The 14,196-nt window shown below is 31.5% G+C and overlaps 1 protein-coding gene across 1 annotated transcript; it reads left to right on the top strand.

The window, feature by feature from the left end:
• Window positions 1–12,172: 12,172 nt before the first annotated feature.
• Window positions 12,173–12,589, top strand: LOC120258423. The gene has a single exon (XM_039265837.1). The coding sequence runs from the start codon at window positions 12,173–12,175 to the stop codon at window positions 12,587–12,589; it is 417 nt and encodes a 138-aa protein (XP_039121771.1).
• The last annotated feature ends 1,607 nt before the right edge of the window (window positions 12,590–14,196 follow it).

The raw sequence follows: 14,196 nt of genomic DNA, 5'->3' as shown, positions 1-14,196 counted from the left end.
AGAGAGAAGAGAGATCATACGAGAGAGAGTGAAGAGAGATCACGTGTGATCTGTTCTCTTTTTATTTATTTTTTTAATTAAAAAAAAAACAGATCACACGTCACCAGCCACATCATTCGTGTGGCTGGTTTCGTGTGATCTGTTCGTTCTATATAGCATTACTCTTATTTATTTATGGCTAAATGATGCAAATATTCACTTTTAACCATTGGGTTATTTTTATTTTGGTTTTTTAACAACAAGAAAAGTATATTTGAGTACCTCAACTGTAATACCCTGAACCTTTGGATACCTGTTGGAAAATATATTCAGGGTATTACTACAGTTACAGTAAGAATATTTCTACAGAGTAACCTTGTGGAGAAACCCCAAGTGGAAAGAATAAAGACCTAAGTGTAAAAGTTTTAAAAGATTTTGGGTTAAAGAGTAATAGAAAAAGGATTGATATGAAATGTTTCTGAAAACCAAGGACTGAAAGGTAAGGCGGTGGGGACCTTTTTGAAATATTGTGTTATAATCCAAGGACCATTGGATAATTTGAAAGGATCTTTTGAGAATACTATTTTATAATTCAGGGACCATTTGTGAGTTTTTCAGAGACTGTTTTGTAAGAAATTAAGTTTTAAGGGACTAAATGTAAATTTCGGCTGAATCATAAGATTGGAGAAAAATCTAGAATTTGTTCATCTTCTCTTCATCCTTCATATGCTACAGTAACCCGTGAGAGAAAAATAAAATAAAAATGAAATTGAAAAGGAAAATGGGAGGCTTGAAGGAGTTTGGAGCTTGGAGAATGCCGGAGAAAGTTCACCGGAGTGTTTGTTTGCTTGGTAAGGATTTCTTGGTGTTGTATTTTCATGTATGTATGCATGTATGTATTTTGGGTGATTTTGGAGGAAATAATGAATTTGTTTTGAGGAAATCATGATGGAGTTGATGAGGGTGTTGTTGTGAAATTATTTTTGTGTTGAAAACTTTGTATTTGTGATGGAAATTGCTTGAAATGGAGTTGAGTTTGTAGCAATTACTGTAGCAATTACTGTAGTACCGAGATTAGGGTTTTGTTTGGTTAATTAAATTGATTATGATGATTAGGAGGTTAATGATAATGGTTAGATTGAAATGGGTTGAGTTAGCCAAGTTGATTTGGTTGGATCAAACCAAGTTGGAATTGAATTGGTTGAATTGAATTAATTTGGTTGAGTTGGGCTTGATCAAATCAAGTTGAGATGGTTTGGGTTTGGTTCAGTTGATTTGGGTTAAGGGTTTTGGACTGAACCAAGTTGGTTCAAAGGATTTTGAATAAGAATTGAGTTGGTTCAAGCTGGTTCAGTTTGATTGAGTTTGGTTTAGTGCAATTAAGCTTGGTTCAGTGCAATTGAGCTTGGTTCAATGGAATTGAGATTGGTTCAGATTGGTTTTAAGCGTGTTTAGTCTAAATTGAGTTGGTTTAAGTGCAATTGAAAGCCAGGTTGGATTATGCAAGGTCGGATTTTTAACCGATTGGAGTGAGTGGGCCCAATAGAGAGTTGATTATTATTTTTTTTGTATTTTTCTTTTGAGTTTAAATATATTATTTATTTTTTTATTATATTATTACATTAGGGTGTTGTTCGGTCTTGGGAGGGAGTTCAGGGTCTAGCAAGGAACCCAAGGACACTAGGTGAGTTGGTAGTGGCTATTATTTTAAATAATTGATTAATTATTATTATTTGAAATAATTATTTAATGGCTAGTATTTTGAAAAATAATTGTTTAAGTATTTCTTTTTATCATGTTTAATTGGCGTATAATGTTGAGGTATACGTATATTTATTTTGCCGTTGATGTTCCCCGACAATCGTATTGATACATCAATTTCAGTATAATTATACGTATTTATAAATAGTATAAAAATACATGTATATGTGATTTAATTATTCGGTTCATGAATTTATTTTTAGATGGTTATATATGCTTTGATTTGGAATGATTTGTGAAATCATGTGCGTGTATTAAAATGTTTTACCGATAATATTTGTGGGACCGGTTTTCATTCCTGGCATAGGAATGGTATTTTTATATTTGGACTTTTCTTGGTATTATGCATGTATCGATCTTGTGAATGTCCCGGATAAGGACCATGTGATATGATTTATACGATTTGTATTATTCTTGCATCTACATGTTGGTTTTGGATGGTGACGGGCTAAGGCCCGACCTACTGCGATAGTGGGTCCCCACGGGCCGACCCTTTAGAGGTGGCGTGGTGGACTCGAGTGTTGATTTGTCCGGATCGGTGGGAGGCGTAGGGGCCCGATTGGATTATACATCGGGATCCCGGAGTCACCACATGGGGACCGATGGGCCAGACGTCAAGGGATGCAAGACCTTGGCGGCTCCTAACCCTAGTCGCGACCGGCTAAGTGGGGAGAGTTTTCAGTCGTGGAATTGAGAATGAATTTTTTTATATTACTTGTTATTTTGGGTTGTGATGAGGGCGAAGCCCATTTGTCACTCTTAGGAGGCGATCTCTCACAACAATTTGGATTTTCTTAGAAAATTGATTTGATATTGATTTATGATGAGTTTATGTTTCAAAAGTTATTTAAAGATGTATTTTGCTAGAATTCTTGTATTTGGAAAAATTGGGAAAATTATTTGAGAAGTTGGTATTTATATACTTTATATACACTGTATTTTAGTATTTGAAATTATTAAGCCACTACCGACCAACTGAATGTGCTGTAGCTGCAGGAGCAGGACCCTAGATTGCCTGATCGAGTATAGAGCTAGTCAGGGTTGAGTCCAGGACTGCAGTGGGTCCCTCTTTCTTTCTTTCTTGTTATTGGTGTCATGATCTTGTAGCGGTTGTACCCGTAAATTAGAGTGATTATATTTATTGTATTTATGTATTTGAACATGTACTTGGTGAAAAATTGTAAATTGTGATTTGTAGGTCTGATTTTGTTTAAAACAGGTTGTCAGTTTCCAGTTAAAAGAGAATTTTAACTGATGGGTGCCACATTTACCTCGGTAGAAGGGGTGGGTGTGACATCAACTTTTGATTCACTTCCCGTCAAGTCATTGTTTATATAAAAATTTTAATTAATTAATTAATTAATTATTATAATAAAATATATACATATATCAAATACGTGTACTAATTCAAATCAAATTAAAATTTTAAAATATGTTAATCTCAATTACATATAACTAAATCATAATCGAGTTAAGATAATATATAATTAAGATAAACAAATTTGATAATATTTGAATATTTTTTAAAATTGCCTAGAGTATAGAGCTCGAGGTGATTTAAAATATTCAAATTTCAAAAATCAGCCAAAAGCATTGAAGCGATCTAAAATATTAAAATCGCAAATCGCCGATCTAAAATACACAAATCTCAATATTCAAAAGCACATATCTCGAGATAATTTAAAATAAGCAAATTTAAGAATCACTCAAGAGCTCAAATCTCAAGGCGATACAAATTACGAGACAAAAACTTTTTAAAATAAATAAATAAATAATTATTATTATAAAATAATAAAATAATATAATATATATATATATATATATATATATATGCTTGTGTTGCACGGAGCAAAATAAAAAATAATCAAATCAGAATAACATAGAAAAAACAGATAAAAATAAAATAAAACAAAAAATATAATAATAAAAATATCCAAATCATATAAAGAATATATTAAAAAATCACAAAAAAATCTTTTACCGCTTTGGGAAAGTGTATAACCTTAAAATAAAACAAAAAAATAATAAAAAAAATCCAAATCAAATAAAAATAATATAAAAAAAGTCAGATAAAAATAATATATAAAAAAATCAGATAAAAAATAAATAAATAAAATAATATATTAAAATAATATTAATAAAATAATAAACTAAATATAAATAATTAAATAAATAAAAGCGTGGGACGTGTGGGTGTTGATTATGGTCCCCCACGAGCAACACAATTGCCCATGCCCTATGATTAACATTTAACACGACTGCCCACGCCTCAGGATCAACCACAACGAAGTTTGAAAGGCTTTTAAAGGAGAGGAAGAACCAGCAAAGAAGTGGGATCGGTGAGAGAAGATAAGAAGAAAAACCAGTAAGAGAAAAAAAAAAATTTTGGAGAAGAAGTGTAAACATTTATAAAAATAAAAAAAGAAAAAGAAAAGTCGCTGCCTGCCATTGTTGTCGTTGCTGCCTGCTGCCATATTAGTCATTGTTGTTGCCGCCGTTGCCATTGCCGTCGATCGTCGAAAATATTGAAGCCGCTTGTAAGTCGTCTCCTTCACCACTACCACGCCAGGGCCGAGACCCTAGCACGTTAGCCATAACAATATGCTCGCCGTCCAACAAGGTGCTGGATGATCTGGTGGTTTCAAAGAAGTTTGGGTTGCTATTTAGCAGGCGGTTGGTCAAGCAACACATTAAGAAGTATGGAATGCAGTGGTGAACCCAGGAATTTGGTCCCTATCGAACTTCTCAGCCCAACCACAGTCTTTCCTCAGTCCATCCATGGCTCAATTCTAAGCTTCTCTTTCTTTAGCTCAGGTTTAAACCTCGCTAGGCGGAATTCTTCCAAAATTTTTCAACCGGCCAGCCCGGGTTAACACCCGGACTGCCAACTATGTGGGTCCGCCCCTGATGGGAAGTGCCCGATTACGAAGGAGGAGCCCACATTGGATGATCTAATGTCCATCAAGATGAATAAGATAGCAAAGTCAATTGCAAGCTGCCAGCATTCTTGATTCACTTGGGATGTTCTAGAATGAATGGGATACTCTGATACTATCAAATTTTTCCATAGAGTAGCAGTTGTATACAGCAACATAAGAGCTAAGCCATGCGCTATAAGATCAGAATAAAGAGTAACATCATCAGAAATCTTCCTAAGAACATCACACATTAATCAATTTTGCATTTCTTATATGCATAAAACATCAAGTGCTGAGACCCCAATTCATGTATTATGTATCAAGCTAAATATTTATTGCCTTTGTGGAATGCTTTAGTCCAGTTGCTCCTAGAGTTGTAATTGTGGTAATTTATGTGCCAACAAACCATTTCAAAGCTGACCTGTGAAAAAAAAAGAAAAAAAAAAAATAGTTGAGACAAAGAAATGTGATCACGATTTTGTATTAAGTGGGATTTATAAGGAAAGGTTTGAGTGGGACCTTAATTGGTGCAATGAAGATTGTTGAGGATGTGAAAAACAAAATAATAATAATAATAATAATAATAATAATAATAATAATAATAATAAGGGTTTTTTCTAATATGATTTTTTCGTTTTTGTTTAATTATCAAAATAATCCTATGTGAAATTTATTCACCAATATGAGTTTGAAAACATCACATCATGCCATTAATTATCAAAATGATCTCATGTGAAATTTATTCACCAACATTGATTTGAAAACGCCACATCATACCATATCATCACCTAGGTGATGAGTTGACTATTTAGAAATATTACGATATTATCTTTTTTTACATTCACACACTAATTTTTTGGAAAATTACAAAAATGAGACATTCTTTTATTTTTAAACTATTTTTAAGTTATTAATTTATTTTCAAAAGTTAATTTTTTCAATCATATTTAATTTAGAAAATATGTTATTATTATCATTGTTATTATTATTAAAATGTTTATTCACCAACATTGATTTGAAAACATCACATCATACCATATCATCACCTAGGTGATGAGTTGACTATTTAGAAATATTACGATATTATCTTTTTTTACATTCACACACTTCTTTTTTGGAAAATTACAAAAATGAGACATTCTTTTATTTTTAAACTATTTTTAAGTTATTAATTTATTTTCAAAAGTTAATTTTTTTCAATCATATTTAATTTAGAAAATATGTTATTATTATCATTGTTATTATTATTAAAATGTGAATTATTTTTATGTTTTTTAAAATGTATTTGTTGTTTAAATTGTTGAAAACTATTTGTTTTTATTTTTTTAAAATATATTTCGATGTGTTTATTATTATTATTATTATTATTATTATTATTATTATTATTATTATTATTATTATTATTATTATTATTATTGCTGTTGTTGTCATTGTTGTTGTTATTATTATTATTATTATTATCATTATTAATTTTTTTAATATTGGATAGATAATCGATTTATTTATTGTAGATTTAAAGCTATAAATGGCATGAATTAATGGTATACCAAGTATGTTTTAAAAAATTTCTTATCTTTGAAATGTTTCAAAAAAGAATGGTGTGAATGTAAAAAAGATAATATCTTAATATTTCTAAATAGCCAACTCATCACTTAGGTGATGATATGGCATAATGGGATATTTTCAAACTCATATTGATGAATAAATTTCACATTGGGTCATTTTAATAATTAAAAAAAATCATATTGAAAATGTCATTTTAATAATTAAAAAAAATCATATTGAAAATAAACGATAAGATGAGAATGAGATGGATGCCACATGGGCATCCACGTCATTTGTGTGAGGATTTTGTCAAGAGTAGCTTTATTCTTTTCATCCCCATGTTTGGTATACATCCTAAGTAATCATTCATACATATGGGGCCCACCTCATTACCCCATGGTAGGGGTAGACATGGGCCGGGCTAGGTCGGGTCTGGGCTGGGCTAGACTCAAAAATACAACCCATATATTCGGGTTGGGCTGAGTCGGGTCATATTCAGGCCTAATTGTTTTGGTCCAAACCAGGCCGATTTGATTGTCATTAGGCCCAAGCCTAGCCCAAACCAACCCAACCCAACTCAAGAAATAAATAATTTTTTTTGGAAATAGTTGAAATAACTAAATAAAATAACTACTACAACCCCTTAATTTTTGTCAAACAATTAAAAAAAAAAATACAACACAAGTATTATAAATGGTTCAAATAAATTTTTTATAAATAAGTAGTAATATTATCAACAAATATTACATCAAGTACAAATATTAATAAGTAGTACAAGGGTTCAGCATGAGTTTCATAAGTAGCAAATATTACATAAGTAGTACAATGGTTCAACAAGAGTTTCATAAGTAGTACAATAGTTCCACAAGAGTTTTATAAGAAGCAAATATTACATAAGTAGTATTTCCCTGTTCAACAATTGTCCCATAAGAAGCAAACATAACATAAGTAAAACCACCAAGAGATTTAATTCTTGATCCCCATCAAATAGGTTAAAGAAGGTAATAACCTATGCAAAGCACCATTAAACAAAATGTTAATATAAACATATATTAAAAAATGGCCTAAAATTTAAAATAGCTAAAGGAAATACCTATATTGAAAAGTCATCCACAGAATCTGAACTTAAAGATAAATCATCTTCTTCAACACCAACCATCCCATCAGATTTCCCTTTAAATTATTAATTAGAACCATAATTCAATATTTCAAAATAATTAGTTAAAACATACTAACATAAATTTTTAAAACATAATTAACTTACTTGGTTTGAAGGATGCTCACAACCAATCTCAAAGACACACTATAGCTTGTATAGTCTTTGAACTTAATGAAGCTCGATAAGGACTAATCACTCGTCGCCCTGTGCTAAATGTGCTCTCTGAGGCAATAATGGATATTGGAATGGTTAAAATATCACGAGCCATGCTTGAGAGGTCTGGGAATCTGATTGAACTAGACTTCCAAAAATCTAAACATCCAACTCCACATTTCGATCCAAACATGGTTCTTCCAAATAAAGATCCAACTCTGATTTTTGCATTTGAACTCTACTAATATGACCTTCAAATGCATCTAACTCTTGCATTTCATCATAATCATCATCATTCACAGTCAAATTGGTTTTGGAACTCATAGTATATTGCGAAAAAGATGCTCGATCTTTTTTATAAGCTTCAAAGCATTTATAAAGAGTAGCAAACACATTTGAAGTGTATCTTCTAGATTCTATCCCATACACTCTAGTATAACAAAATTCAACAAATTTGACTTTATAGCGAGGATCCAAAATCACAGCACAAGATAAAATCAAGCTATATTCAGACTAATATTTGTCAAACTTCCTCTGCATTTCTTTAACCATAAATGTCAAGAAGCTTTCTGGTGCATTGACCACATTTAGCAATTTACGATGAATTTGCCACACACCTTTAAAATATATATTAGAAGTAGGATATTTGACATCAAAAAATACACATGTCACCACATAACAAGACTTCAAAAAATTGCACAAAGCAACAACATCATTCCACTCTTGATCAGTTAATCTATATATAAAATTACTATCTCTTTCACCGAAATACAAGAAAGCAGCTTTGTAATGAAGTGCCACAACAAGCATGTCATAGATGGAGTTCCATCTGGTTGGACAATCAAGGCACAATTTCTTTCTAATGTCCAAATTTAACTTCTTTGCAATATCATAAATTTCTTTCTTCTATGAGTGGATTGCTTCACATATTTTACACCAAGCCGCAACTTGCCAATGGTCAACATAATAAGATTAAATGTTGATTGCATAACCAAATTTAATATGTGAGCACAACATCGTATATGAAAAGAATTCACCATCACAAGAAGAAAACCCTGCTGGTTAAGACGACTCTTAAGCAGTGAAACAACACAGTCGTTCATACTGAGATTATCCAAAGTGATACTGAATAGTTTATGTTGAATGTTCCATTGAGAAACACTAGTATTAATTTCATCTTCAATAGAAAAGCTGTCATATGGAGGTGGAATGAGTTTAAAATGGATAACCCTCTTGTGCAACAACCATTCATGATCAATAAAATGCACCGTGACACAAATATAGTGATCCTCAGTGATAGATTTCCATGTGTCTGGTGTTAAGCATATTCTACTAGGGCACTCAATCAATATGTCTTTCAAATTCTGCCTTTCCCGCTTATGTAGGAACACAATATCTCTTTTGATTGTTTTTCTACTCATCATTTTAAATTCAGGATATGCAGCTGCCATCACACGCCTAAATCCAATATTCTCAACCATCATGAAAGGTTGTTCATCAACAACAATCATCATAGAAATTTCCCTACGAATGATCTCAACATCAATTTTATAATTTGAGAATGACATACTATTGGTTGTTTGATGAGAAATTGTGTATTGTCTAATGTCACGACAAACATGTTTCGGACATTTAACTAAGTGTCTCCCCAAATGAGATGTTCCTCCTGTACTTTTGCAAGAATATGCCTTCTTACAATATTTGCATTGAGCTCTTTGTGAATTTGCTTCAATTGGTGGTAATTTGTCAAAATTCTTCCACACATCGGATCAACTACACTTTGATTCAGGCTCAACATTTTCATCATCTAGATTTATTGGTGTACTTGATTGACTTTCCATATCTATTTAAAAAATAATTTACAAATAAAATTAAAAAAATCAAATAGAAATAAAATAAAATTCATGTGGTGTAATAAAAAAATAATTTTATAAATAAAATTTAAAGGATGAAGTATAAGAGTGAATATATTACTTGGATGGCTAGACCGCCACAGGAGATGAAATGGATGAAGTGAAAAATCAAATGAACACAATGGTTGCTTCAAGCAGGAGAGAAGCTTGATAATGAAACCTAGATAAAGCTCATGAAGTGTGAATTCAAGATTCCAAAAGAATGCCTGCACAATCATATTTAGATAACTTGATTAAAATGAGACAAAACACTACTGCACATCAGAAGAAGAAGAAAAAAAAAGTCTAAGAATATATTACTTAGATGGCTGGATCTTCACCAGAGATGGAATGGTTGGTTGGTTGCTTAAAGCAGGAGGAGAACTCCTCTTTTTTTTCTTTGTTTGAATGTCAGCCCTCAAACAGAAAAACAAACACAAAATTAGATGAAAACATGTACACATTCCTATACATTTTATATATTAAAAAAAATCAAAATCAGAGGCTAAAAAGCTGCCTAATTTTGACTATTTTCAAACCTATTATATATATATATATCATATTATAAATATTATTTATTTATTTGGGTCGGGCTAAAATTCATCTGACCCAAACTAAACCCAAAATTTAATCGAGCCAAAACATTTGAGCCCAACCCGGCTTTTTGGGCCAACTTTCGAACCCATGCCCTTTTTTTTTGTGCTGGGCTCAGGCCAGCCCATAGATCACCCGGCCCATGTCCACCCTTCCCCTTGGAGGCCATGAATCAATGGGCATGAAATAATTTTTTTTACCCTTGGTGATGCACTTGATAGCCTTAATTAAATACTAACCATTAATCTAAATAATTAATGAAAAAATAAAATATTTAATTATAACAATTAAATATTTAGTTATATTAATTAAAATGAATAATAATACTTGAATATTCAATAAATAAATAATATAATAATTATAATGATTAATAATTAAAATGAATTACTTAATTTTGATATTTAATCATAATAATTAAAATAATATTACTTTTTTACTCACTCATGTACTTAATTAAATACAAACCATTAATCTAAATGATTAATTATTATAATTAAATATTTTAAGTATATTAGTTAAAATGAATAATAATACTTGAATATTCAATCGCAAAAAAATTTATTTAAAGTAGTTAAATATCTTAATTAAAATCAATAATGATGTTTATTTAATTCAAATTACTCATTAAAGTACTAATATTTAATTATAGCTTATAAATAAAAAATTATAGTAATCATAAAGTCAGTACACATACTCATTGTTTTGTATATAAATATTATTTATTAAGTTAAAGGATACATCTCTCCCATAGTTTTTATTATCTTTACTGTCTCTTTATTTTCATTCCCATTACTCTCATTCTCATTCCACGAACCAGTGACGAAACTAAGTCTCAATGATAGGGGGGCTGAAGCCTAAAAGTAAAACATAAAAAAATAAAAAATAATAATACAACAAAATAATTATTTTAAATGAAGACTAATGTATTAATATAATAAAATTTCGAATACACATTAAAAAACACATAGAGTATAATTTAAAATTTTGTTATTATTTATAATAAATATATAATATTTTCAATAATTCAGCTAATAAAAAATACATCTCAAGTTTGTTGTATCTTTTAAAAATGTGTATATATGTTATAATATATTTGCTATACCTCAGGATCAATTTCAATTTTTTTTTAAATTACTAAAATTTTTATATCCTAGTAATTTTTAAATTAAAATATAAAATGTCAAAAAAACATGCACCAAAGAGGATTTGAACTTGGGTGGGTTAAAAAGTCACATGCTTTATAAAAACAAACCCACTAACCACTCAGGCACAACAACATTATGCACTTTTAAGTTTCAAAATAGTCTATTTACATTAGTTTAAGTATAGCAAAATTGATACCGTCAAATCTTATAGTACCTGAAAAGTAGTGTCTCCGGCACCAAGGGAGGCTTCATCCCCTGTTAGCCCTCCCTTGGTTCCGCCCCTGCCACGAACCAAATGCACCCATAATTTTTTACTTTAACTTCTATTGTATTGTCACTCCATTAGTTTGTATGTGTTTTATTTCTCTTTTTTATCGTTATTTCCTCCATTATTAGTGGTTTATCCACCTTTTTTTTTCCAAAAAAAAAAAAAAATTTTTGATGACAAAACCCAAGTTAACTTATAGTTTCCAACCCAATATGCCCAGATTAGCCATTTTTGTTTTTTTTAAGAGTGTGATGGGCCGGGGCGGAATTGGAATTGTCACACTTGCCCCATCTACTAAGGCAAATGTGGCAGCCATCAGTTAAAACTCATTTTTAACTGGAAACAGACACTACTAAGGGTCTGTTTGGGTACCACCAAAATCCATAGGAATTATGGTATTTTCTATGGAATTTGATATTATGTAGAAAATTACAATAATAACTGTTTGGACATTCTTTTTACAGTATAAAATTCCTATGGAATCATATGATTCCATAGGAATTTTACAAAGAGGTGGAACCTAATTTTTTTTTTTTTTCCTTTACTTTTTGGGGCGGGAATCTTTTTGAGAAGCATGAAATCTTCTAAGCAGTAAATTGCGTAGCCATTGCCTCCTTTATATTACTAAGGGCCTCCTTCTTTCCACAGCCATCAACATCCTCCTCTCTGAGATCTCCCTCACTTCCTCCTTCTCATCCTCCGCCCGGATATTTGTCCATGGCATCGACTGTGAGGGCCTCATGCTCCACTCCATCTGAATGTGCCTCTACCATCTCCGCCTCTCCGCTCAATCCATCAACGACATCACAACCACTCCCGCCTCCCCCGACAGCCTCCTCATCGCCTTCGCCGGCCCTAGTGGCTTCTCCCTTGTCGACGCCATTTGCCACGTGGCCAGATCCGTTAGAGCCCGAGTTGTTCTCATCACAGCCAGACCGGAATCTGAGAGCGAGGCTTGCTGGTACACCGACGCCATCGCGTATCTCCCGGTGAGGATGATGGATGATGATGAAGAGGAGGGTGAATCGGGTGCTCCGACTGCGGTGAGGTTACTAATGGGGAGTTTATATGAAGTGGCTTTGTTTGTGTTGTTTGAGATGCTTGTGTTGAGGCTTGGTGAGCTTTTGGACCAAAGCCTGGCCCAACTTCGTGCTCTCCACACCAATCTTGATTAGTTATATTCATTTGATTGGGCCTCTTTGTATTATGATGGTTGGGTTTGTGGTATGTAGAAGCGATCAAAACGGGTCATGGGGCGGGCCGGCCAGGGCTCATGCCCGCTCAAATGGCAGTGGTCGGCAAAAATGCCAACCCGACCCGACCCGTTTTGGGTTGTGGGTTGGGCGGGCCGGCCCGCCAAAAAATCAAAATAATTAATTTATTTTATTTTTATAAATGTTGTAATATATGAAACATTGAAAACATTCATTATAAATTCATAAAAAAACTAAAAATAAAAAAATTAAAACATGCAATAATTAACAAAATGAAAACATCCATTATAATATTCAAAACCCTAACAAAATCAACAATAATTACAAAAATCTCTAAATAAAAAAACACTATTATAAATTTACAATCAACAAAATTTAAAAAAACAACAACAACAAACCACAAGATAAAACATCTATTACAATTATAACATTCATCCATTACAATCAACAAAAAAATTTAGCAAAAATTAACAAAGCACAAAAATAAAAAAACATCCATTACAATCATAATATTCATCAAAAATCAACAAAGTCATTAAAAATGTTTTTGTTATCTCCATATTTCTTTTTAAAAAACATAATTAAATGCATATTAAACTTCATTAAAATTATTTATTTATTTTTTAATTTAAATCCTTAACAATATTTCAATATCAATATATATATATATATTATATAAAATATATTATATATAAATTAGAGACGGGTCAGGGTCGACTCGCCTCAACCCGCTGGGTTGGCCCATTTAGAGCCCACCTCCAGTGCGGGCTATAAAAGACCAACCCGACCCAGCCCATTTTTTTATTGGTGGGGCGAGTGGCCCTGACAGCAAGTCCCGAATCGACAAACTCTAGTGGTATGTTAAATGACATTATTATTATTATTATTATTATTATTATTATTATTATTATTATTATTATTCAAAATATGAAATTCCTATTTGTGTATAATAATGTGAGCATGAATTCATCATCATCTTCATTAATCTTTCTCCATTGATCTAAATTCATATTAAAATAAAATAGCTAAATTTTTTAAAAAAACTTTAATGGCTAATTTTATTTTTAAAATTATTTTCATAGAAAAATTTTTCTGTGCATATCCAAACACCATTATGTAGAAACTTTTCCTATAGTAATTTCCACAGGGATCATCTTCGAATCCTATGGAATAAAATTCCTATGAAAAAATTTATTATGTATCCAAATAGACCTAAGTATAAACTGAAAATGACTGGTTACCAATATACAAGTATACAAGTCTAAATACAAAAGATTTCAATTGCAGGTACAACTGCTACAGGACCACAACAAAAAGAATAACCCACTACTACCACGAATTTGATCCTATATGCCTTATAGTCGTACAGGAAATCTAGTATGGTCTAGTCTGCTCCCGGAACTTTGACACATTTCAGTTGGTTGATAGTGGCTACTTAATTTTAAATAAAATCAATTTAAAATATACAAAGATCAATTGCTTGAACTTTTACTTAGCCTCAAATTGTAAATACAATATATGTATTATAGCAATACTAGTAGTAGAAAATATAACACATGAAATCCATA

This window comes from Dioscorea cayenensis, chromosome 1 (genome assembly GCF_009730915.1).
Source record: "Dioscorea cayenensis subsp. rotundata cultivar TDr96_F1 chromosome 1, TDr96_F1_v2_PseudoChromosome.rev07_lg8_w22 25.fasta, whole genome shotgun sequence".
Lineage (NCBI taxonomy): Eukaryota > Viridiplantae > Streptophyta > Magnoliopsida > Dioscoreales > Dioscoreaceae > Dioscorea > Dioscorea cayenensis.
This window is presented reverse-complemented; position numbering and strand designations above follow the sequence as displayed.

Bases quoted from the DNA above. Each gene is read 5' to 3' on its own strand.
- LOC120258423 (XM_039265837.1), top strand. From the start codon at position 12,173: ATGTGCCTCTACCATCTCCGCCTCTCCGCTCAATCCATCAACGACATC.